The sequence below is a fragment of the Mobula birostris genome, chromosome 5, assembly GCF_030028105.1.
Source record: "Mobula birostris isolate sMobBir1 chromosome 5, sMobBir1.hap1, whole genome shotgun sequence".
In the NCBI taxonomy this organism is placed as follows: Eukaryota; Metazoa; Chordata; class Chondrichthyes; order Myliobatiformes; family Myliobatidae; genus Mobula; species Mobula birostris.
Genome location: NC_092374.1, coordinates 4,492,713 through 4,519,242, shown reverse-complemented (window position 1 = coordinate 4,519,242; position 26,530 = coordinate 4,492,713). Strand labels below are relative to the sequence as shown.

At 44.6% G+C, this 26,530-nt stretch overlaps 1 protein-coding gene across 1 annotated transcript in view; it reads left to right on the top strand.

Annotated features, from left to right (window-relative positions):
* fbxo4 (F-box protein 4) overlaps nucleotides 1-4,813 on the top strand; it is a 31,820-nt gene extending 27,007 nt beyond the window's left edge. Inside the window, exon 7 of the mRNA XM_072257516.1 lies at nucleotides 3,063-4,813. Within this exon, the coding sequence (XP_072113617.1) occupies nucleotides 3,063-3,143 (81 nt within the window). The 3' untranslated portion in view covers nucleotides 3,144-4,813. The remainder of the gene's footprint in view (nucleotides 1-3,062) is intronic.
* Nucleotides 4,814-26,530: the final 21,717 nt, after the last annotated feature.

The following is a 26,530-nucleotide window of genomic DNA, read 5'->3' as shown; positions in this document are numbered from 1 at the left end:
TGTATGTGTGAGAGAGAGTGAGATGGGTAGAGAGAGGGGGACTGAGACTGTGTGAGAGAGAGAGTGAGGGAGAGGGATGGATAGAGGGAAACTGGGACAGACAGTTTATGTGTGTGCGTGAGAGAGAGAGAAGGAGACTGAGAGAGTGTGTGAGAGAGAGAGAGATAATATTTTCCTCCAATACTGGTGCCAGTGTCTAATCAATGAACGGAAAGGGCAGGTAGTCATGAGAAAAAGTTCTTTGGGCCAGGCGTTTATCTGGCCAAGAAAATAGGCCTGTAGGGAACAGTGATCGTAGAAAGACAGAATTTGATATAAAGATTTAAAGTGATTTAGTTCAACTCAAGCCAGGTCGTAAATATGAGGAAAGGGAAGTAAGAACGCTGTGAGTTGGGAAATCTACATGAAGATGTACTGTATAACAGTGAAAAACAATGGTCTCCTTTCAAAGGAGTCATGAACTAAAATCTACTTTATATCCCTTTAAGGCAAAAACTAACAGGAATTGGGGTCCAGGCCTATCAAGAGAAGCTAAGGATAATATTAGATTACTGAATGTTTCAATAACACAGTATGTCTAAGGATTGGGAAATTTCAGAATTCAACAAATGATGATCCAGACACTGACAAGGTGAAGTTTCATAGGGGAGAAGCTAGAGACATTCAATTATCTTATGAGGATAGGTTGAGTGAGCTCAGACTTTTCTCTTTGGAACGAAGGAGGAGGAGAGATGATTTGATCGAGGTGTACAAGGTAAGGGACATTGAATGGATAGTCAGGGATGTTTTCCCCAGGGTGGCAATGGCTAATGCAAGAGGGTGTAAAAGAGATTTGAGCAGTGACCAATCCGGACATTGGAAGTTTGAGAGGAGGGGATTTCACTCAGGTCCTTTGCCCGAGTAGGAAAAGGCAGCAGCAAGTGGATGTTGGGAATGTAATTGAGCTCTGACCTGCGACCAATCTGCACTAGTGATTGATCAACAGAGCAAGTTAAAGGAAGGCAGGGGCAAGCGCAGCGGCCGTGGTCTGAGTGCACCGTCAGTGGTGATCGAGAGGCTTCAGTGAAGAGAAAGCAAAGAAAAGACAAGCTCACGGTTAAGTCTTTTCCCTTCCCTTCTTTATATCTGCTCAGCTAGGAGAGTGAAATCCTCCTCTTGCAGGATGTGTCCCTGACGATAGTTTAGGGGAATGGGCAAAGAAGGGGCAAATGAAATACAATGTTGGGAAGTGTATGGTCATGCACTTTGGTGGAAGAAATAAACGGGGAGACAATTATTTAGATGGGGAGAGAATTCAAAATGCAGAGATGTGACGGGATTTGGGAGTCCTTGTGCAAGATACCTATAGGTTAACCTCCAGGTTGAGTTGAGGGTGAAGAAGGCAAATGCAATGTTGGCATTCATTTCTAGAGGTATAGAATATAAGAGCAGGGATGTGATGTTGAGGTTCTATAAGGCACTCGTGAGACCACGCTTGGATTGTGTGCAGTCTTGGGCTCCTTATTTTAGAAAGGATATACTGACATTGGAGAGGGTTCAGAGAAGATTCACAAGAATGATTCCAGGAATGAAAGGGTTACCGTATGAGGAACACCTGGCAGCTCTTGGGCTGTATTCCCTGGAGTTCAGAAGAATGAGGGGAGATCGCATAGAAACATTCCAAATGTTAAAAGGCCTGAACAGATTAAATATGGCAAAGTTATTTCCTATGGTAGGGGAATCCAGGACAAGAGGGCATGACTTCTGGATTGAAGGATGTCCATTTAGAACTGAGATGTGGAGAAATTACTTTAGTCAGTGGGTGGTAAATCTGTGGAATTTGTTGCCACGAGCAGCTGTGGAGGCCAAGTTATTGGGTGTATTTAAGACAAAGATAGATAGGTTCTTGATTAGCCAGGGCATCAAAGGGTATGGGGAGAAAGCAGGGGAGTGGGGAAGACTGGAAGAATTGGATCAGCCCATGATTGAATGGCGGAGCGGACTCGATGGGCTGAATGGCCTACTTCTGCTTCTATATCTATGGTCTTATGGTCTAGTTAATGCTGTTGATTGATTCTTGATTGGCCAGGGCATGAGGGATACGGGGAGAAGGCAGGAGACTGGGTCTGAGGGGAAAATTGGATCAGCCATGATGGAATGATGACGTAGACCTGATGGGCCAAATGGCCAAATTCTGCTGTTATGGTCTTATAATTTTAAGTAAGGAAGGGAAGCATTGGGGAGGTGTGGGTGTTAGAGGTAGGGTTTTTTTCAGAGTGGTGGGCACGTGGAATGTGTTGCCAAGGATGGAGGTGGAGGCAGATTCAGTAATTAGGGACATTAAAGAGACTCTCACCCCATCGCTGACCTATCCCCACAGCCAAAGGACTCACTTTGAAGGACTCTTCATCTCATGTTCTCAATATTTATTGCTTGTTTATTTATTTATTATTATCATCTTTTTTTTTGTGTTTGCCAAGTTTATTGTCTTTTGTACAGTGGTTGTTTGTCCGTCTGTGCAGTTTTTCACTGATTCTGTTGTGTTTCTTTGTACTTACTGTGAACGCGCACAAATTAGTCTTGCATGTCAGGAAGGTCGAAGCCCCTGGGTCATTGTGTCAGGAACTTGGAGGCCTGACTCTGAGAGTACAAGGCCAAGGACTGGAGGCTGGATGTGATCTGTACTGTGGCCGGAGGCTGTTTGTGTGTGAGCGAGAGTGGAAAGGGATTTGTTTTGCTGTTATTTTGTTACAGTTGTTGTTTGTGTTGAACATTGTCAGTATGCTATGTTGGCTCCAGCCTGAACACAAACAACATATTTCACTGTGTATTTCGATGTAGATCTGAATTGTGGAAAAGATAATGGTGAACCAGTCGATTGTGTACTTGGGTGTTGAGAAGGCCTGTTAGATGTAGCATGATGTGACTTGGGATGCGTTATCACTGAGTGTGAGCTCACAGCTTCCTCCAGTCTGATCAACACACACAAAATGCTGGAGGAGCTCAGCAGGTCAGGCCAGGCAGCATCTATGCAAAAGAGTACAGTCAACTCTGTTCTCCAGTCTGGTTATTTATTTCATTAGGCACAGGACTCCGAGGCAGAGACGCTGGATGGATTTCTAGAGGGCATCGAATGGATTCTTCTGGAACTTGGGATACTGTGAGTTCTGTGAGGGACAGCTGGACCGTAATGAGGAATGGAGTTAGATCCAGGATCTCATCTCTCCTCCAGCTCGTCAGGAGAAACTGCTGTTGACACTGTACCAGGGAAGTGGGTACAGATACTACTGATCACAAATCAGTCTGTATGTGGACTCACTATGCTGTTGTATTAGCTTATAACCATTGATAAATACCTCTGGCTGGATTTCGGTCAAGTTTCAAGAAAGGTTAATGTCATTCACAAGTGCAAAGGAGGATTAAATAATTGTTACTCCAGATCTGATGGAGCTCAAAAAAGCACAATGAGATAAATAACACAATAATAACAAAAACACTATAAATATAAATACTTAAGATAGTTATATACACAGATTGATTCTATGTCTATAGAGTGACACCAGCCACAGGAGTGTCTGTACATGAGGTGACTTTGACAGGAAATGATAAGGTAGCGGTGGATGGGTGGGTCAGTGGGTGGAGATGTTACTGCCTTACTGCCCATCTTTTGGGATTTATTCCTTTCAGCTGCAACTAGTGATGAGCACTACCAACTCATTATATGATATAATACGTTCCCATGGAATTGTGGCAATATGCCTGATCTCTCTAGTCATGGGAAAGCAATTGAACAAAAGGGGAGATGAACACCTGTATTTAACCAATGAATCGTAGTCACTAGATTACCATGACCTTCACCACAAGTTACTATATGTTCCATATCCATGTCCCTGAGGTCTTGTGGAGATCTGGGACCCCATGATTACCTCCAGACCTGTGACCCTAGGACATCAAGCGGAGAGTCCGTCCATCCTTGTCCCTGTGGCTCTCTGACACAAAGGACAGAGTCACTGTGTTCACTTCTCTGACCCCATGGTGACATTGTCCCTGTCTCCATGTCCAGCTCACAATCAGGTTTAATATCACTGACACATAGAGTCATAGAAAAGTACAGCACCGAAACAGGCCCTTTGGCCCATCTAGTCTGTGCTGAACCACTTAAGCTGCCTACTCCCATCATCTTGCACCGGGACCATAGCCCTCCATACCCCTCCCATCCATGTACCTATCCAAACTTCTCTTAAACATTGAAATCGAGACTGCATCCACCACTTGCGTTGGCAGCTCATTCCTCACTCTCACTACCCTCTGAGTGAAGAAGTTTCCCCTCATGTTCCCCTTAAACTTTTCACCTTTCACCCTTAACCCATGACCTCTGGTTGTAGTCCCACCTAACCTCAGTGGGAAAAAAGCCCGCTTGCATTTACCCTACAAACACCCCTCATAATTTTATATACCTCTATCAAATCTCCCCTCAATCTTCTTTCTAAGTTCCCAGTAATAAAGTCCCAACCTATTCAATCTCTTTATAACTCAGGTCCTCCATCCCTGGCATCATCCTTGTGAGTTTCCTCTGTAGGTAGAACATCTCCTCAGCACCTACCTCTTCAACCCCGTCAGAACGTTGTATACTTCAAGGTCACCTCTCATTTGAGTAAACTTCAATATGTTCCTCAACAATTCTGCATAAAACAACTCTCTTTCCATTCAAAAGCTGTTGGCCACATCTATACTGACCATTCTCGGTCAAACCAACAAGTGCCAATATATTTAAATGTAGTAATTATGTAATTTTTTTCTAAGACTGTCTAATTAAAGCACTGTTTCTAATTTACTAAGGAAGTCTGCATCTAGGACTAAGAGCTATGGTTTCACACTCTTGTCGTAAAATTTGTTGTTTAATAGCATCAGTGCAGTGCAATACATTAAAAACTATAAATTACAAGAAGGACCATACATATAAATATTTAAATCAACTAAGTAGGGCAGAAAGAGCAAAAAAAAATGGCGAGATAGTCAGTGTTCATGGGTTCAATGTCCATTCTGAAATCTGACGTTGGAGGGTAAGAAGAGGTTCCTGAAACATTGAGTGTGTGACTCCTGTACCTCTCCCTGATGGTAGTAATGAGAAGAGGGCATGTCCAGGGTGCTGGGGTCCTTCATGATGGATGCTGCCTTTTGAAGATGTCCTCGATGGTGGGGAGGCTGGTGCCCACGATGGAGCCGGCTGAGTTTACAACCTTCTGCAGCCTTTTCTGATCCTGTGCAGTGACCCCTCCAAATCAGACCAGTGGTGTCTGGGACATCATGCTGAGTGTCTGTGGTCACAGCCATTTCTGTGACCCCATATCAACACCGATGCAGTGTTTTTAATACTCAGTAATACTTGAGTAATATTGTAAATATATCATTGATTAAACATGCTTTGTTTACCCAGTTCATTACGAGTTATGTGTAAGAAATATGTGAATGGCATACATCATTACTCGACCACGTCATCTGTGAGAACCTCACTAAAGTAAAGCCAAGTGCACGAATATCCCCGGGTTCCCAACCTTTACTTGTGATTAATTTCAGGAGTTACAAAACATAACAATGTGGAGTCTGTGTCCAGGATGGGATGACAGGTGGGGCAGTGTCCCATCTCTGTCTCCAAGTACGGGATGACAGGTGGGGCAGTGTCCCATCTCCGTGTCCAAGTACGGGATGACAGGTGGGGCAGTGTCCCATCTCCGTGTCCAAGTACAGGATGACAAGTGGGGCAGCGTCCCAAATCCAGGTAATTAAAAGGTGTTTTTTTTCTCCTCAATTTCTGATGCACAATTTCTGTATCGATGTGGTTTATCAACGTCTCTTTAAATTTACACTAAAATATATCTCGAAAATGAATTAAGGGGGAAGCAACTCTTCAGTTTTTCCAGAGTTTTGTAATTTTGGGAGGATAGAGATTAGATTTTTTTGTCGTACATACATTAAAACATAGGAGCAGAAAAGGCCCCTTTTACTCCCACTGGCTGCCTCCTGTCTGTCAGCTATTCCTCTATCCATGCCAGTATCTTTCTTGTAATACCATAGGATTTTATCTTGTTAAGCAACGTCATGTATGGCACCTTATCAAACACCTTCTGAACATCCAAGAAAGTTTCATCCACTGCCTCTCCTTTGTTCACCCTGCTTGTTACTTCTTTGAAGAACTCTAACAGATTTGTCAGGCAAGATTTCCCTTCACAGAAACCATGCTGACTTTTACTTATTTTATCTTTAGTCTCCAAGTACCCAAAACCTCATCCTTAATAATCAACTCCAACACTTTCCCAACCACTGAGGTTAGGCTAACTGGCCTATAATTTCCTTTCTTTTTCCTTCGTGGAGGACATTTGCAATCTTCTAGTCCTCAGGGACTATGCCAGAATCAAGTGATTCTTGGAAGATCATGACCAATAAATCTGTTATTTCTTCAGTGACTTATCCACCTTAAGACCTTTCAGTTTGCCTTGCACATTTTCCTTTGTAATACCAATTGTACTCACTCCTGCTCCCAGAAACTCTTGGACCTCTGGCACAGTGCTAGTGTCTCCCTGCTTTATATTATTGGTTAGCCTGCCCTGATATTTCATCTTTTCCCTTCTTATAGTTTTTTTTAAAAGTTGCCTTTTGTTGGATTTTAAAAGCTTCTCAATCCAACTTCTCACTCATTTTTTTTTCTACCTTGTATACCCTTGCCTTGGCTTTTAAGCAGTCCTTAAATTCCTTTGTCAGCCACGGTGGCCTCCCCCTGCCATTTGAGAACATTTTCCTCTGTGGGACATATCTACCCTGCACATTGTGAACTCTTCCCAGAAACTTCAGCCATCTCTGCTCTGCTGTCATCCCTGCCAGTATCATTCTTCAATCCACCCCTGGGCAAGCTCCTCTCTCATGCCTCTGTAATTCCCTTTATTCCATTGCAATACAATACATGTGAGCTATGCTTCTCCCTCTCAAATTGCAGTACGAATTCCATCATTATCATGATCACTGCCTCCTAAGGGTTCCTTTACATTAAGCTCCCTAATGAGATACTGTATAGGTTATTATACAATACCCAATCTAAAAAGCATTTCTTCAAGTAGGCTCAAGCACAAGCTGCTCTAAAAAGCCATCTTGTAGGCATTCAACAAATTCCCTCTCTTGCAATCCTTCGCCAACCTGATTTTCCCCAATCCCCTTGAATATTGGAGACCCCATTACCGTTGTGTCATTACCCTTATTACATGCCTTCTCCAGCTCCTTTTGCAATCTCAACCCCACATCTTACTATTTGGAGGCCATAATATTTTTTTTCACCTTTGCAATTTCTTAACTCCGCCCACAAAGATTCAACATTCTCCTACCCGATGTCACCTCTTTCTAAAGATGTAATTCCACCTCTTACCAACAGAGCCACATCACTGCCTTTGCCTTCCTGCCCGTCCTTTCGATATAAAGTACATCTTTGATGTTAACATAGCAATAAAGGAGGCCATCGATAGACCATAGACCATGGACATGTCAGAATGGGAAGTTGACATGTCTATGGCCTTCTCCCAAAAGGTAGCATTGCAGGTAGGGTGATAATGAAGGCATACCAAATCAAAATCAAATCAAGTTTAATTGTCATTCAAACCTGACAGGGATACAACCAAACAAAACAGCATTCCTCTGGGCTAAGGTACAAAAACATACACGTGCATTCAAAATAGCGAGAAAGAAAAGATCGTCATGCAAGAAAACACATTTTTTTAGTCGGAGACCCTGAGCGACATCCTGCAAATTGATGGTTCCGGGCGATCCAGCCTGTCATTCCATCATTCGAACACTGGAGGGCAGCACCAGCAGGAGAGCCACCCCAACCGAGCACGGATGCCGCACTACTCCGGCCTCCGGCATTTCCTCACCTGGACTGCAGCAGCTTGGGGCCCAGCTCTCGCTACAACCAAGGCTACTCTGCTGCCTATCTCACCACCAATCAAGGGAAATGGGCCTGCGGCAATCAAGAATTCAAGAAATAGGAGCAGGAGTCGGCCATCTGGCCTGTTGAGCCTGCTCCGCCATTCAATAAGATCATGGCTGATCTGGCCATGGACTCATCTCCACCTACCTGACTTTTCCCCATAACCCTTAATTCCCCGACTATGCAAAAATCCATCCAAACGTCTCTGAAATATATTTACTGAGGTAGCCTCCTCTGCTTCGTTGGGCAGAGAATTCCACAGATTCACCACTCCCTGGGAAAAGCAGTTCCTCCTCATCTCCGTCCTAAATCTACTCCCCCAAATCTTGAGGCTATGTCCCCTAGTTCTAGTCTCATCTACCAATGGAAACAACTTTCCTGCCTCTATCTTATCTATCCCTTTCATAATTTTATATGTTTCCATAAGATCTCCTCTCATTCTTCTGAATTCCAGCAAGTACAGTCCCAGGCGACTCAATCTCTCCTCATAGTCTAAACCCCACATCTCTGGAATCAACCTGGTGAACCTCCCCTGCACCACCTCCAAAGCCAGTAAATCCTTCCTCAAGTAGGGAGACCAGAACTACACACGTACTCCAGGTGCAGCCTCAACAGGACTCTGTACAGTTGCATCATAACCTCTCTGCTTTTAAATTCAGTGTCTAACAGGGTCTTGTGATGGCGGGAGAAACCCAAGAGTCACTCCCAGTTTCACTGCACGCTGCCTGTGATGGTGGTGGAAGATGATGGAAGATGAAGGACGGTCCGGAGCAGGTGGAGTCTTTGATGATGTTGGCCACTTTACCGAGACAGTGGCAAATTATGCTGAGCAGATTCTTTAACCGACCAGATACACAAAAGCAGGACATGGGCATCTCTTCATACATTTAAGGTTCACGTAGAATCATAGAACACTGCAGCACAGAAACAGGCCCTTCAACCCATCTAGTCCATGCCAAACTATCAATCTGCCTAGTCCCATCGTCCTGCACCCAGACCATAGCCCCTTATAACCTTCCCGTCCATGTACCCATCCAAATATCTCTTACATGTTGAAATCAACCCCACATCCACCATTAATGCAAATGCAGGCAGCTCGTTCCACATTCTCACCACCCTCTGAATGGAGTTCCCCCTCATGTTCTTAAACATTTCATCATTAATCCATGACCTCTGGTTGTCGTCTCACCTAACCTCAGAGGTAAAAGCCTACTTGTATTTACTACTTGTAAATTATGCCCTTCATAATTTTGTATAACTTGATCAAATCTCCACTTACTCTTCAATGCTCAGTTCAATGAAGTCTAAACCTATTCAACCTTTCCCTATAACTCTGGTCCTCAAGTCCCAGCAACATCCTTCTAAATTTTCACTACATTTTTTATATCTTTCCTGCCGGTAGATGACCAGAACTACACACAATACTCCAAATTAGGCCTCACCAATGTCTCATACAACTCAAGATAACATTCAAACCATGGTACCCAATACTTTTGATTTATGAAGGCCAATGTGCCAAATAGAGTTACAAGAAAAAAAAATCATTTAGATCTGAAATACCCTTTCTTAATGAGATGACAATACAGAATATTTTTAGATGTCTGGATATGGTTGTGTTATAACCACACATAGCCTCATGGTGGCGACATGGTACCTATGATGAGAATGGTTTTGGCAGTAATTGGCCTGGGGTAAACGAATGCAATTTGAAGCTCCTGAGTGTCAATATCTCTGAGGATCTAACCTGGACACTATACATTGATACAGTTATAAAGAAGGCAAGACAGCAGCTAAATTTCATTAGGAGTTTGAGGAGATTTGGTTTGTAACCTAAAATACTTGAAAACTTCTACAGATGTAAAGTGGAGATCATTCTGACAGGCTGCATCACTGGCTGGTATGGAGGGGCTACTGCACAGGACCGAAAGAAAGTTGTAAAATTAGTCAGCTCTATCTTGGGTACAGGCCTCCGTAGTGTCCAAGACATCCTCAAGGAGCAGTGCCTCAGAAAGGCGGCGTCCATCATTAAGGACCCCATCACCCAGGATGTGCCCTCAGGGAGGAGGTACAGAAGCCTCAGGGCACCCAGTCACCTATTCAGGAACAGCTTCTTCCCCTCTGCCACCCGATTCCTAAATGGACATTGAGCCCATGAACACTACCTCACTTTTATTGTTTCTGTTTTTTGCTCTATTTTTAATTTAACTATTTAATATACATATATACTTACTGTAATTGATTTACTTTTTTCCCCCAGTATTATCACGTACAGCATCGAACAGCTGCTGCCAAGTTAACAAATTTCACAACATAAGCCGGTGATAATAAACCCGATTCTGATTCAGACTCCTCTTTAGGGGAAAAAAATCAGTAATTCTGCAGTGGATGGCACTTTCACTAGTTCTAGCATGGTGGATTCAAGATGTGCTTGAGCTCCAGTTTCCTCCCACAGACCAAAGACGTACTGGTTGGTAGGTTGGTCATTGTAAATGGTCCTGTGAGCAGGCTGGGATGAAATAGGTGGGTTGCTGGTACAGCCCTTTGGGCCAGAAGGGCCTGTTGCATGCTGTATCTCTAAGTACAAACGATAAATAATAAAATAAAACTCGTTTCCCGTGGCATACTGAGGAAAACATGATCTCTCAGATCAGACATTAAACTGGGGTCCTCCACGGGAGTATGGGAACGATCCCAAGCTGAACTGGGGTCCTCCACAAGAGCGTGGGAACGATCCCAAGCTGTTAGTTCTAATCTATCCTGGGCCCAACACATTGATGCGGTCACAAAGACGGTACACTAGCATCTCAACGTCTTTTGGTTATGTCACAAAAGTCACTTACAGATTTTGCAGAGAGAGTTCAGACCGGCTGCAACGTCACTGCATTGCAAGAGGTCGCGGAGGGTCGCCAAGTCAGTCAGCTCTGTCACATGCACGTCCCTCCCCACGACTGAGGACATCTTCAGGAGACAGTTCACCTGGGAGGCAGCATCCATCACTCAGGACCCTCGCCACCTCAGACATCCTCCCCTCATATTACTGCCATCAGAGAGGAGGTACAGGAGCCTTGAAGACACACACTCGATGATTCAGAAACAGCTTTTTCCTGTCCACCATCAGAAATCTGAATGGTCCACGGCCTCCTCTACTGTAAAGATGAAGCCACACTCAGGTTGGAGGAACAACACCTTATATTCCATCTGGGTAGCCTCCAACCTGATGGCATGAACATCGACTTCTCTAACTTCCGCTAATGCCCCACTTCTCCCTCGTACCCCAGCCATTATTTATTTATATACACACATTCTTTTTCTCTCTCTCCTTTTTCTCCCTCTGTCCCTCTGACTATACTCCTTGCCCATCCTCGGTTTTGCCCCCCTCCCCCTTTTCTTTCTCCCTGGGCCTCCTGTTCCATGATCCTCTCATATCCCTTTTGCCAATCACTTGTCCAGCTCTTGGTTCCATCCCTCCCCCTCCTGTCTTCTCCTATAATTTTGGATCTCCCCCTCCCCCTCCCACTTTCAAATCCCTTACTCACTCTTCCTTCAGTTAGTCCTGACGAAGGGTCTCGGTCCGAAACGTCGACTGTACCTCTTCCAAGAGATGCTGCCTGGCCTGCTGCGTTCACCAGCAACTTTGATGTGTGTTGCTTGAATTTCCAGCATCCACAGAATTCCTCGTGGTCCATTGTTCCGTTTCTTTGCACTGTTTATAAATTTCAGGAATCTGTAGTCACTGCACTTGGTTGCTGCTGCAAAGCAACACATTTCACGACTGTGATAACAAATCTGATTCTGGTGAAGAGGGTCGGAGTTGCATTTAATCAGTAGTCATTATCATATCGCTGTGTGTGGAGTTTCAGGGTGCAGGTTAACGCCTGTCTGCCTGCTGTACTCAAGTTTACTCATTTTGCCACATTCCAAAAGCCCTGAAAGACCCGAGTGCAACACGTGTGTAATTTAAAATTGATGACAATAAAACTATCAGAATGTAAATGTCTATCTGGTCCGGGGCAGAAATCCACTGTCTTGTTCAGCACAATTAAGGATGGAAAAATAAATGATGTCCCACTGGACAATGAATAACTATTAAAGAAAGTTTTTCCTTTATAAATCAGCATCTCCAATTCTTATTGCTCTACCCCCATATCGGCTCTACAAGTTCAAAGTAAATTTATTATCAAAGTACATAAATGTCACCATCTACAACCCTGAGATTCATTTTCTTGCAGGCATACTCAGTAATTCCAAGAACCATAATAGAATCAATGAAAGACCACACCCAATCAGACAACAAAATCCAATGTGCAAAAGATAACAAACTGGGTAAATACAAATGAGAAAAATAAATAAGTAAGCAATAAATATCGAGAACATGAGATGAAAAGTCCTTGAAAGTGAGTCCATTGGTTGCGGGAACAGTTCAGTGATGTGGTGAGTGAAGTTATCCCCTTTGGTTCAAGACCCTGATGGTTGAGGGGTAATAACTGTTCCTGACCCTGGTGGTGTGGGTCCTGGGGCTCCTGTACCTCCTCCCTGATGGTTGAGGGTAATAACTGTTCCTGAACCTGGTGGTGTGGGACCTGAGGCTCCTTTACCTCCTGCCTGATGGCAGCAGCGAGAAGAGAGCATGGGCTGGGTGATGGGTGTCCCAGTTGATGAATGCTGCTTTCCTGTGACAGTGTACCCTGTGGATATGCTCGGTAGTGGGGAGGGCATTACTCATCATGGACTGAGCTGTATCTGTACTTTTTGTAGAATTTTCCAATCAAGAGCTTTAGTGTTTCGATACCAGGCTGTGATGCAGCCAGTTAGTATACTCTGTACCACACATCTATAGAAGTTTGTGAGAGTTTTAGGTGTCATGCTGAATTCTCGCAGATTCCTAAGGAAGTAGAAGCACGGTTGTGCTTTCTTGGTAATTGCACTAACCTGCTGGGCCCAGGACAGATCCTCCAAAACGAGAACACCAAGTAATTTAAAGTTGCTGGCTCTGATTCCCCGATGAGCACTGCCTCATAGACCTCCAGTTCCGTCTTCCTGAAATCAATGATCAGCTCTGCTGACATTGGCTTTGCTGACATTGAGTGAGAGGTTATTGTTGTGGCACCAGCAATCTCCCTCCTACAGGCTGATTCATCACCACCTTTGATTCGGCCCTCAACAAAGCAAACTTGAATATGGCTTTGGAGCTGTGCTTAGCCACACAGTCCGAAGGGTAAAGCAAGGAGAGTACAGCTCCAAAGCCATATTCAAAGCCGAATCACCTGTGCCGAAGATGCCACGCCCCAGCGGCCTCAATGACTACAGACCGGTGGCATTGACCTCCCACATCATGAAGACCCTGGAGAGACTTGTTCTGGAGCTGCTCCGGCCTATGGTCAGGCCACACTTAGATCCCCTCCAGTTCGTCTACCAGCCCCGACTAGGAGTTGAGGATGCCATCGTCTACCTGCTGAACCGTGTCTACGCCCACCTGGACAAGCCAGCGAGCACTGTGAGGGTCATGTTTTTTGACTTCTCCAGTGCGTTCAACACCATCCACTCTGCTGTGCTGGGGGAGAAGCTGACAGCGATGCAGGTGGATGCTTCCCTGGTATCATGGATTCTTGATTACCTGACTGGCAAACCACAGTACATGTGCTTGCAACACTGTGTGTCTGACAGAGTGATCAGCAGCACTGGGGCTCCACAGGGGACTGTCTTGTCTCCCTTTCTCTTCACCATTTACACCTCGGACTTCAACTACTGCACAGAGTCTTGTCATCTTCAGAAGTTTTCTGATGACTCTGCCATAATTGGAAGCATCAGCAAGGGAGTTGAGGTTGAGTACAGGTCTACGGTAGGAAACTTTGTCACATGGTGTGAGCAGAATTATCTGCAGCTTAATGTGAAAAAGACTAAGGAGCTGGTGGTAGACCTGAGGAGAACTAGGGTACTGGTGACCCCTGTTTCCATCCAGGGGGTCAGTGTGGACATGGTGGAGGATTACAAATACCTGGGGATATGAACTGACAATAAACTGGACTGGTTGAAGAACACTGAGGCTGTCTACAAGAAGGGACAGAGCCGTCTCTATTTCCTGAGGAGACTGAGGTCCTTTAACATCTGCCGGACGATGCTGAGGATGTTCTACGAGTCTGTGGTGGCCAGTGCTATCATGTTTGCTGTTGTCTGCTGGGGCAGCAGGCTGAGGGTAACAGACACCAACAGAATCAACAAACTCATTCCTAAAGCCAGTGATGTTGTGGGGATGGAACTGGACTCTCTCACGGTGGTGTCTGAAAAGAGGATGCTGTCTAAGTTGCATGCCATCTTGGTCAATGTCTCCCATCCACTACATAATGTACTGGGTGGGCACAGGAGTACATTCAGCCAGAGACTCATTCCACCGAGATGCAGCACAGAGCGTCATAGGAAGTCATTCCTGCCTGTGGCCATCAAACTTTACAACTCCTCCCTTGGAGGGTCAGACACCCTGAGCCAATAGGCTGGTCCTGAACTTATTTCATAATTTACTGGCATAATTTACATATTACTATTTAACTATTTATGGTTCTATTACTATTTATTATTTATGGTGCAACTGTAACGAAAACCAGTTCCCCCGGGGATCAATAAAGTATGACTATGACTATGACTATTAGTTTTGATGGCATTGAATGCCGAGCTGTAGTCGATAAAGAGCATCCTGATACATGTACCTTCACTGTCCAGATGTGCCGGGGTCGAGTGAAGAGCTAATTAGATGGCATCTATTATGGACCTGTTCTGCTGGTAGGCAATTGATCTAAGTCACTCTCAGGCAGGAGTTGATATGTTTCATCACCAACCTCTCAAAGTGCTTCATCGCAGTGGACCTAAGTGTTACTGGACGATAGTCATTGAGGCAGGTTACCATGTTCTTCTTAGGCACTGGTGTAATTGAAGTCTGGTTGAAGCAGGTGGGTACCTCAGTCTGCTGAAGCAAGATGTTGAAGATATCTGTGAACACACCAGCCAGTTGGTCAGCACAGGTCCTCAGTACTCGGCCAGGTACTCTATTCAGACTGGATGCTTTCCTTGGATTCACTCTCTAAAGGCAGCCCACATGTCATCTTCAGCTACTGAGACCAAAGGGTCATCGGGAGACATGGGGGTGTGCGATTGTTCCTCCATGTTCTGGTGGTCAAAGCGAGCACAGAAGGCATTCAGCTCATCTGGAAGCAAAGCTCTGCCGTCCCCTATGTCACTAGATTTAACTTTGTAGGAGGTTATGGCTGTCAAGCATCCCTCGTTGATTCCAGTCCAGTCCGGAATCTCCACTTCATCCATGAGATGGTTTTCCAGACATCATACGTGCACCTCTTGTAGCATTCTTGGTCTCCAGACTTGAATGCCGCTGATTTGGCCCTCAGCGAATTCCAGATTTCACAGTTAATCTTGGGCTTCTGATTAGGGAAGACCCAGAATGATTTCAAGGGGATACACTCATCTACAGCTGTTTTAATAAAGTCTCCAGGGAATATTGGACTTGTATGCACAGGATGTACACAATGAACAGTAGGGAATACTGAGGAATAGGGAAACCTGGGTGTACAAGTCCATGGTTTCCTGTAGGTGGTAGCACAAGTATATATGATGAAGAAGGCACAAGACTCGAGATGGCAGATACTGGAATCTGGACCAAGTAAACAACCTGCTGGAGGAATTCAGCAGGTCAGGCAGCATCTGGGGAGGAAAAATTTATGAGATGCCCTGGGCCTTCATTAGCTGGGGCTTTAAGTATAAGAGCAGGGAGATGATACCTGGAATTTTGTAGCTTTGGACCCCACAGTAGAAAGGACATGATTGCTTTGGAAGGGTGCAGAGGAGATTCACAGATATCATGTCCAAGTTTATGAGGGTGACTGGACAGACTGGGCTTTCTTTCTCTTGGATCAAATTAAGTTAATCTCTCCTGCCTACACAAAGTCAACATTTTATTTTTATTTTATTGAGATGCAGCACAGAATAGCTGAGCGAACACCAGGGGGCACTGACTCCAGCCCTTCGAGCCACGCCGCCCAGCAATCCCACCATTTCATCCTAATTTAGTCACAGGACAATTTACAATAATGAATTAACCTACAACTGGTACGGCTTTGAAATGTGGGAGGAAACCAGAGCACCCAGAGGAAACCCACATAATCATGGGGAGAACATACAAACTCCTTGCAGACAGTGGCAGGAATTGAACCCTGATCAGTGGGCTAACAACTGCTCTACCATAACATAGAAGAGTACAGCACAGAACAGGCCCTTCAGTCCACAATGATCTGCCAAACCAATTAAATTAGTAACCAAATGGATAATTCAACTAACCCTGTTTTCCTACACAATATCAATAACCCTCCATTTTCCTCACATTCATGTGCCTATATAAATGTGCTCTTAAGAGTCCCAAATGTTTCTGCCTCTACCACCACCCCAGGCAGTGCATTCCAGACACCCACCACTCTGTGTAAAAAAAACTTGCCCTCACATCTCCTTTGAAATTACCCCTCACCTTAAAATGCACGCCCTCTAGTATCAGACATCCATCCCTCCATTTTCTGCAGATTCATGTGCCTTTCTGAAATCCTCTATTATATTTGCCTCCACTAACACCTCTAGCAGTGCATTACAGGCACACACACTGTATATACTTCAAGCCCAAGATTAATTGTCATTCAACCATACATGAAAACCCATGACTACAGCCAAATGAAACTGCGTTACTCCAGGACCAAGGGGAAAAACGCAGGACCAACAGTCACACATAGCACAATGCGGTCACACAAAAAAAAATATAGTCCAAGTCCCCAAGTCCACAAATGTCGCAGCTGTCTGCAGTCAAACACAATATATCTTGTCTTCTGCCAAGTGAACACCGGAGGGCGCTGACTCCAGCTGAGATGTCACACCACACCACCTCTGGCGCTCCAGTGGAGTGCACCGATTCCGATCCCTCTCTCCTGGGCAGCTTGAAACAGGCAACACCACGGCTTGAGGCCTAGTCCTTGCTACAATGAAGGCCACACATACCTCCCGCCATCCTTCCACACCATTCGCTAATAAGTCAGTGAATCAAGCTTGCAGCATTTCACATTAACAATGTCCAATAAGGTCTTGCAATGACAAGAAATGCAACTAAGATGATCACTCACAGTTAGACTGCGTACCTCCTTCACATAATGTGGTAAACCATGTATATATGTTGTAACTGGGTTAACTGGACACGCCCCTCTGCTGACTGCCCCTGTGGCTCCTCCCACAGAGTCCTGTATAAAGGTGTTCGCCTTGCCCCTCCCCCTCAGTCCGGGGGCAGACACTCACTGTGGAAGTCGTATTGTACAGCGAATAAAAGCCTTTCAGTATTTTACCAAACCTCAGTCTTTTGGAGTTATTGAAGATGCTTCACATACCAACTCCGATGTCTGTCTGACGCAGGCAGCAAGACGAACAGCACCAAGTCCAGCTCCTTTAAGTTCTTCGCCAATGAGCAACTCATTGATGGGACAGACCTGCAGTGCTCCAAGTTTTTAAACGTACAGCAGGGTCCTTTGATTGTAAAAAAAGTATGTTTAAAAACACAATACACCTTTGGTTGGCCCCATGGAAACCACTACATCCAAGCACGCCATAATCCTACTAGAAGTACTGAAAAGAGATTTTGCCCTGTACATCTCCTTTGAAATAACCCCCTCTCACCTTAAATGTATGCTCTCTGGTATTAGACATTTCAACTCTGGGAAGAAAGATATCAGATATACTCTGCCTTTCGTAACCTTACACACTTCTACCAGGTCCCCCTTCAGCCTCTCCCACCCCAGAGAAAACAAACCAATTTTGTCCAACCTCTCCTTATAGCACATACCCTCTAATCCGGGCAGCATCCTGGTAAACCTCTTCTGCACCCTCTTCAAAGCCTTGGCACCCTTCCTAAACTGGGCAAACAAAACTGAATGCAGTACTCTGGACGCTGCCTAACCAGATCTTTATACAGCTGCAACGTAACTTCCCTCCTCTTGAACTCAGTGCCTCAACCAATAAAGGCAAGCACTCCATACACCTTTATCATCCTGTCAATCTGTGCATTCACTTTCAAAGGACTATTGACCTGGAGCCTGAGATTCCTCTGTACATCAGCACTGTTAATGTACAGAACTGTCTTGTTCTCACTCTTGGTCAGGCTAAACTCTATCAGATTTCTTTTTTTTTAAATTTTATTTTTATTTGGATAAGGAATTCGCAAATATCATGTACTTTTTTCACACATACGACCTTTTCCATTTTTTTATATGTATAAAACTACAATTATTTATACATTCTTAAGTACACATTGAGATGATATAAAAGGAAAATAAACATGTAAATAGATAATTATGTACTGTGGTAAATCTAACCTATTAGGCTAAGTAATGGAATTAGTTGTTAAGAAAAATGGTAATAATAGTTTCCATATAACCCTTCTGGACCATTTCCACTGGTCCAAAATGTTGTATATAAGCCTAAACTCTATCAGATTTCTATCCAAAAACTGCGACTGATCTATATCCTGCTGTATCCTTTGGTATTCATCAACATTGGTGACAACACCACCAATATTAATATCATCTGTGAACTCACTCAGTCAAACTATTTATATATATATATCATAAACAGCAAAGGTCTCAGTCGAAATGGCCAGATCGGCATGAACCTCTTAACCTTCTGGATGAGCCTACCAGGAGAATCTTTTTTAAACACCTTACTGAAATCCACAGGTCTACCTTCATCGATCACCTGTCTCCTCCTCATAAAGTTGAGCCAGGTTAATAAGACATGACTTATTTGACACCAAGCTGTGCTGACCATTCCTAAGTTGCCCATGATCCCCGTTTCCCTCCTTAAATAATGGAACAACATTAGCTACCACCCAACACTGACCTGATTCCACAGCCCATGGACTCACTTCGAAGGACTCTACAACTCACGTTCTCAATCATTTCTTACTTTTTCTTTTTGTATCTGTACAGTTTGCTGTCTTTTGCACACAGGTTTTTGTCATCCAATTGGGTACGGTCTTTCATGGATTCTATTATGGTTTGGATTTACTGTGCATGCCTGCAAGAAAATGAATCTCAGGGTTGTATATGGTGACAAACATGTACTTTGGTAATAAACTTACTTTTAAAATTTGTACTCAGACTTTCAGGACCTTGACAGTGGCGAGTGAGGATGCAGAGCTCTTGGTCCCAGCAATCTGATCTCCTGCCTCTCTCAGTGACTGGCAGACCTGATCAGCTCACTTTAATGTCCGTCATAAGAACCAACACTATATTGGACAGTTTTGTTCTCTCCCTGACGAAAGAAACACAGAAAACCTACAACACAATACAGGATCTTCAGCCAACAATGCTGTGTTGAACAAGTATTTACTTCAGAAATTACCTAGGGTTACCCGTAGCCCTCTATTTTTCTGAGCTCCATGTACCTCATATCCGCCTCCACCATCACCGGCAGTCCATTCCACGCACTCACCACTCTCTGCGTAAAAAACTTACCCCTGACATCTCCTCTGTACTTGCTTCCAAGCACCTTAAAACTGTGCCCTAGCGTGCTAGCCATTTCAGCCCCAGGAAAAAGCCTCTGACTATCCACACAATCAATGTCTCTCATCATCTTATACACCTCTATCAGGTCACTTCCCATACTCCGTTGTTCCAAGGAAAAAAGGCTGAGTTCACTCAAATTATTCTCATAAGGCATGCTCCCCAATCCAGGCAACATCCTCGTAAATCTCTTCTGCACCCTTTCTATAGTTTCGACATCCTTCCTGTAGTGAGGCGACCACAACTGAGCACAGTACTCCAAGTGGGGTCTGACCAGGGTCCTATATAGCTGCAACATTACCTCTTGGCTCCTAAACTCAATCCCACGATTGATGAAGGCCAATACACCGTACGCCTTCTTAACCACAGAGTCAACCTGCACAGCAGCTTTGAGTGTCCTAGATTTGGACCCCAAGATCCCTCTGATCCTCCACACTGCCAAGAGTCTTACCATCAATACTATATTCTGCCATCATTTTGACCTACCAAAATGAACCACCTCACACTTATCTGGGTTGAACTCCACCTGCCACTTCTCAGCCCAGTTTTGCATCCTATCAATGTACTGCTGTAATTTCTGACAGCCCTCCACACTATCCACAACACCTCCAACCTTTGTGTCATCAGCAAACTTCCTAACTCATCCCTCCACTTCCTCATCCAGATTATTTATAAAAATCACAAAGGAAAGGGGTCCCAGAACAGAACCCTGAGGCACACCACAGGTCACCGATCTCTATGCAGAATATGACCTGTCTACAACCACTCCTTGCCTTCTATGAGCAAGCCAATTCTGGATCCACAAAGCAATGTCCCTTTGGATCCCACGCCTCTTTACTTTCTCAATAAGCCTTGCATGGGGTACCTTATCAAATGCCTTGCTGAAATTCATATACACTACATTTACTGCTCAACCTTCATCGATGTGTTTAGTCACATCCTCAAAAAATTCAATCAGGCTCGTAAGGCATGACCTACCTTTGACAAAGCCATGCTGACTATTCCTAATCGTATTATGCCTCTCCAAATGTTCATAAATCCTGCCTCTCAGGATCTTCTCCATCAACTTACCAACCATTGAAGTAAGACTCACTGGTCTATAATTTCTTGGGCTATCTCTACTCCCTTTCTTGAATAAGGAAACAACATCTGCAACCCTCCAATCCTCTGGAACCTCTCCCATCCCCATTGATGATGCAAAGATCATCGCCAGAGGCTCAGCAATCTCCTCTCTTGCCACCTACAGTAGCCTAGGGTACATCTCATCTGGTCCTGGAGACCTATCCAACTTGATGCTTTCCAAAAGCTCCAGCACATCCTCTTTCTTAATGTCTATATGCTCAAGCTTTTCAATCCACTGTAAATCATCCCTACAATTGCCAAGATCCTTTTTCGTAGTGAACACTGAAGCAAAGTATTCATTAAGTACCTCTGCTATCTCCTCCGGTTCCATACACACTTTTCCACTGTCACACTTGATTGGTCCTATTCTCTCACATCTTATCCTCTTGCTCTTCACATACTGGTAGAATGCCTTGGGGTTTTCTTTAATCCTGCTTGCCATTCCTTCTCATGGCCCCTTTTGGCTCTCCTAATATAATTCTTAAGCTCCTTCCTGCTAGCCTTATGATCTTTTAGATCTTCATCACTACGTAGTTTTTTGAACCTTTGGTAAGCTTTCCTTTTCTTCTTGACTAGATTTTCAACAGCCTTTGTACACCACAGTTCTTGTACCCTGTCATCCTTTCCCTGTCTCATTGGAACGTACCTATGCAGAACGCCATGCAAATATCCCCTGAACATTTGCCACGTTTCTGCTATACATATCCCTGAGAACATCTGTTCCCAATTTACGCTTCCAAGTTCCTGTCTAATAGCCTCATAGTTCCCCTTACCCCAATTAAACACTTTCCTAACTTGTCTGTTCCTATCCCTTTCCAATGCTATGGTAAAGAAGATAGAATTGTGATCACTGTCCCCAAAATGCTCTCCCACTGAGAGACCTAACACCTGACCAGGTTCATTTCCCAATACCAGATCAAGTACAGCCTCTCCTCTTGTAGGCTTATTCTACATGTTGTGTCAGGAAACCTTCCTGAACACACCTGACAAACTCCACCCTATCTAAACCTCTTGGTCTAGGGAGATGCCAATCAGTATTTGGGAAATTAAAATCTCCCACCACGACAACCCTGTTATTATTACACTTTTCCAGAATCTATCTCCCTATCTGCTTCTCGATGTCCCTGTTGGGTGGTCTATAAAAAAACACCCAATAGAGTTATTGACCCCTTCCTGTTTTTAACTTCCACCCACAGAAACTCAGTAGACAATCCCTCCATGACTTCCTCCTTTTCTGCAGCCGTGACACTATCTCTGATCAACAGTACCATGCCCCCACCTCTTTTGCCCCCCTCCCTGTCCTTTCTGAAACATCTAAAGCCGGGCATTCGAAGTAGCCATTCCTGCTCCTGAGCAATCCAAGTCTCTGTAATAGCCACAACATCATAGCTCCAAGTGCTGATCCATGATATTCCTTGCATTAAAATAGACATATCTCAAAACATCAACATGAGCTTATCCCTTGTCTATCATCTGCCTATCCTCACTCTCGTACTGTCTCCAAGCTTTCTCTATTTGTGAGCAAACTGCTCCTTCCTCTGTCTCTTCATTTCAGTTCCCACCACCAGGAATTCTAGTTTAAACTCTCCCCAATAGCCTTAGCAAATCTCCCCGCCAGGGTATTGGTCCCCCTCAGATTCAAGTGCAACCCATCCTTTTTGAAAAGGTCATACCTGCCCCAAAAGAGGTCCCAATGATCCAGAAATCTGAATCCCTAAATCCCTGTCCACTGCTCCAACTGCTCAGCCATGCATTTATCCTCCAGCTCACTCTATTCCTATACTCACTGTCACGTGGCACAGGCAGTAATCCCGAAATTACTACCTTTGAGGTCCTGCTTCTCAACTTCTTTCCTAACTCCCTGTAGTCTGTTTTCAGGACCTCCTCCCTTTTCCTACCTATGTTGTTGGTACTAATATGTACCACGACCTCTGGCTGTTCACCTTCCCACTTCAGGATATCTTGGACGCGATCAGAAACATCCTGGACCCTGGCATCTGGGAGGCAAACTACCATCCGTGTTTCTTTCCTGCATCCACAGAGTCCCCGATTATTGATACTTTCTTCCTTTCCATGCCTTTATGATTCAGAGGGCCAGACTCTGTGCCAGAGACACGGCCACTGTTGCTTCCCCCAGGAAGGTCGTCGCCCCAACAGTACTCAAACAGGAGTATTTATTGTTAAGGGGTACAGTCACAGGGTACTCTCTGTATCTGAATCTTGCACTTCCCTCTCCTGTCTGTTACCCACTTATCTGTCTCCTGAGGCCCTGGTGTGACTACTTGCTTATAGCTCTTCTCTATCACCTCCTCACTCTCCCTGACCAGACAAAGGTCATCGAGCTGCATCTCCAGTTTCCTAATGCGGTCCTGAAGGAACTGCAGGTCGATGCAACTGGTGCTGATGTGGCTGTCCAGGAGGCTGGGAGTCTCCCGGACTTCCCACATTTGACATCCAGTGCACAACACCGGCCTCAAAGACATATCCTCTCAGTCAATACCTCTCTAAACATCCAAGGTTCCCTTCCTTACCTTGTCCATCCTTCTTGTCTCATACTCTGTGCAGTTGGTCATGAAACACCCGACACACATCAGATGTGGACTGGCCCAAAAACAGCCGATCCTAATTAGACCTCCATAGTTCCCAAATCCCAATTAGACCTCCGTATCCCAAATCCCAATTGACCTTCCCTGTTCCCAAATCCCAATTCATCCTCCCTGTTCCGAATTAACCTTTTTAATTCCATAATTCCAATGAACACTCCCTGTACTCCCTCCAATTATCCTTCCAAGTTCCCTGATCTCAATCAACTCTCCAAAGTTCCCTGTCCTCAATCAATTCTCCCTGTTGACTAATCTCAATCGACTCACCCTGTTCCCTGATCTCAATCAACTCTCCCTGTTCCCTGGTCTCAGTCAACTCTCCTTGTTGCTTGATATCAATCAACTCTCCCTGATCCCTGATTTCAATCAATTCTCCAAAGTTCCTTGATCTCAACCAACTCTCCCTGTTGCCTGATCTCAATCAACTCTCCTTGTTGTCTGATCTCAATCAATTCTCCCAGCTGACTGATGTCAATCAACTCTCCCAGTTGCCTGATCTCCATCAACTCTCCCTGTTCCCCGATCTGAATTGACCCTCCAAAGCTACCTGATCTCAATCAGCTCTCCAAAGTTTGCTGATCTCAATCAACTCTCCCCGTTCCCTGATCTCAGTCAATCTCCCTGTTGCCTGATCTAAATCAACTCTCCCTTTTCACTGATGTCCATCAATTCTCCCTGTTGCCTGATCTCAGTCAACTCAGCCTGTTCCCTGATTTCAATCAGCTCTCCCAAGTACCCTGACTTCAATCAACACTCCCTGTTGCCTGATCTCAATCAAATCTCCCTGTTGCCTGAACTCAATCAATGCTCCAAAGTTCCTTGATCTCAATACACTCTCCCAGTTGCCTGATTTCAATCAACTAACCCTGTTCCCGGATCTCAATCAACTCTCCCTGTTGCCTGATCTCAATCAACTCTCCCTGTTGCCTGAAAAGGAGGGAGGAGGAAATGGCAGCGCGACGCAGCGCGTGCGTCCATTCCGAATTGATATTGATATGTGTTAACTAGGGGGCCGTGCACAATCTGGCTTTGATGGGGGCAGCCATGAGAAGCGCAGAGGAACATCTGGAGTAACTTCTGAAATGCCTGCTTGGCTGCCGCTGCTACTGTGCAATCCAGAATCTTCGGGGATGAAGGCCCGAAGTCTTCGACTTTGCGTATCGCATGTTGCCGGGGCCGGTGTCGAAGCGCTTGGCAGAGATGGTGCTTGGTGCTCGGTGTCGAAGAGGTGGGTCGGAGGCTCGGAGTTTTTCGGATGGACTCGGAGTCAGACTGTGGTCGGATGCTTCCAGTATGCTGCATCGGCAAGTTGGCAGCGCTGGAGGTTCACCGTTTGCGTGAGATGATGGGACTTTCGAGAGACTTTGAGACTTTTACTGTGCCATGGTCTGTTCCTGTCAAATTACGGTATTGCTTTGCACTGTTGTAACTATATGTTATAATTATGTGGTTTGTGTTAGCTCTTAAGTCGGTGTATCATGTGTTTTCATGATATCGTTCTGGATAAACATTTTATCATTTCTTAATGCATGCATTACTAAATGACAATAAAAGGGAACTGCGTGTCCTCATACTCATAATCATAATCTTAATCAACTCTCCCAGCAGACTGATCTCAAAAAATTCTCCCTGTTATCCGATCCCAATCAACTGCCCCTGTTCCCTGATCTCAATCAACTCTCAATGTTGCCTGATCTCAATCAACTCTCCAAAGTTCCCTGATCACAATAAGCTCTCCCTGTTGCCGGATGTCAATCAATTCACCCTGTTGCCTGATCTCAATCAACTCTCCCAGTTCCCTAATGTCAATCAGCTCTCCAAAGTTCCCTGATGTCAATCAACTCACTATGTTGCCTGAAGTCAATCAACTCTCCCTGTTCTCTGGTCTCAATCAACTCTACCTGTTGCTTGATATCAATCAACTCTCCCTGTTGCCTAATGTCAATCAACGCAGCCTGTTCCCTGATCTCAATCAGCTCTCCAAAGTTCCCTGATCTCAGTCAACTCTCCGTTTCATGATCTCAATCAACTCTCCCTGTTGCTTGATGTCAATCAAAGCTCCTTGTTCCCTGATCCCAGTCAGTTCTCCAAAGTTGCCTGATCCCAATCAACTCTCCCTCTTGCCTGATTTCCATCAGCTCTCCCAAGTTCCCTGATCTCAATCAACTCTCCCTGTTGTCTGATCTCAATCAACTCTCCCTGTTGTCTGACCTCAATTAACTCTTCCTGTTGCCTGATCTTAATCAACTCTCCCTGTTCCCTGAACTCAATCAACTCTCCCTGTTCCCTGTTCTCAATCAGCTCTCTCAAGTTCCCTGATCTCAATCAACTCTCCCAAGTTCCTTGATCTCAATCAACTCTCCGTTCACTGATCTCAATCAACTCTCCCAAGTTCCTTGATCTCAATCAACTCTCCGTTCACTGATCTCAATCAACTCTCCCTGTTCACTGATCTCAATCAACTCTCCCTGTTTCCTGATCTCAATCAACTCTCCCTGTTCCCTAATTTTAATTACCCTCCATAATTCTGCTTTGTTCTACTAATACATATTCTTCAGGTTTTCAAAAGGAATCAGATGAGATGAACTGGAGAATTTATTTCAAGATTTAGCTGCCAGACAAACATTTATCAATTAATGAATTATCAGCAGTCAGAACATATTTTATAATATTCGTTAAACAAGTTAGCTCTTGACCTAGTGGAAAGTATGTTAGCCTGCAGCTGCCAAGTTAACCTGACATGAGGTTAATAGTTGTTTGTCTTTCTTTTCAACTTAATAAAGCTCTCCAGCCCCGCTTCTTGTGAACAAAAAATATTCAGTGAATTGAAAAAGGAAGAATTACCATAAGACCATAAGACAAAGGAGCAGAAGTTGGCCATTGGCCCATCGAGTCTGCTCCGCCATTTTATCATGAGCTGATCCATTCTCCCATTTAGTCCCACTCCCCCGCCTTCTCACTATAACCTTTGATGCCCTGGCTACTCAGATACCTATCAATCTCTGCCTTAAATACACCCAATGACTTGGCCTCCACTGCTGCCTGTGGCAACAAATTCCATAGATTCACCACCCTCTGACTAAAAAAATTTCTTTGCATTTCTGTTCTGAATGGGTGCCCTTCAATCCTTAAGTCATGCCCTCTCGTACTAGACTCCCCCATCATGGGAAACAACTTTGCTACATCCACTCTGTCCATGCCTTTCAACATTCGAAATGTTTCTATGAGGTCTCCCCTCATTCTTCTAAACTCCAAGGAATACA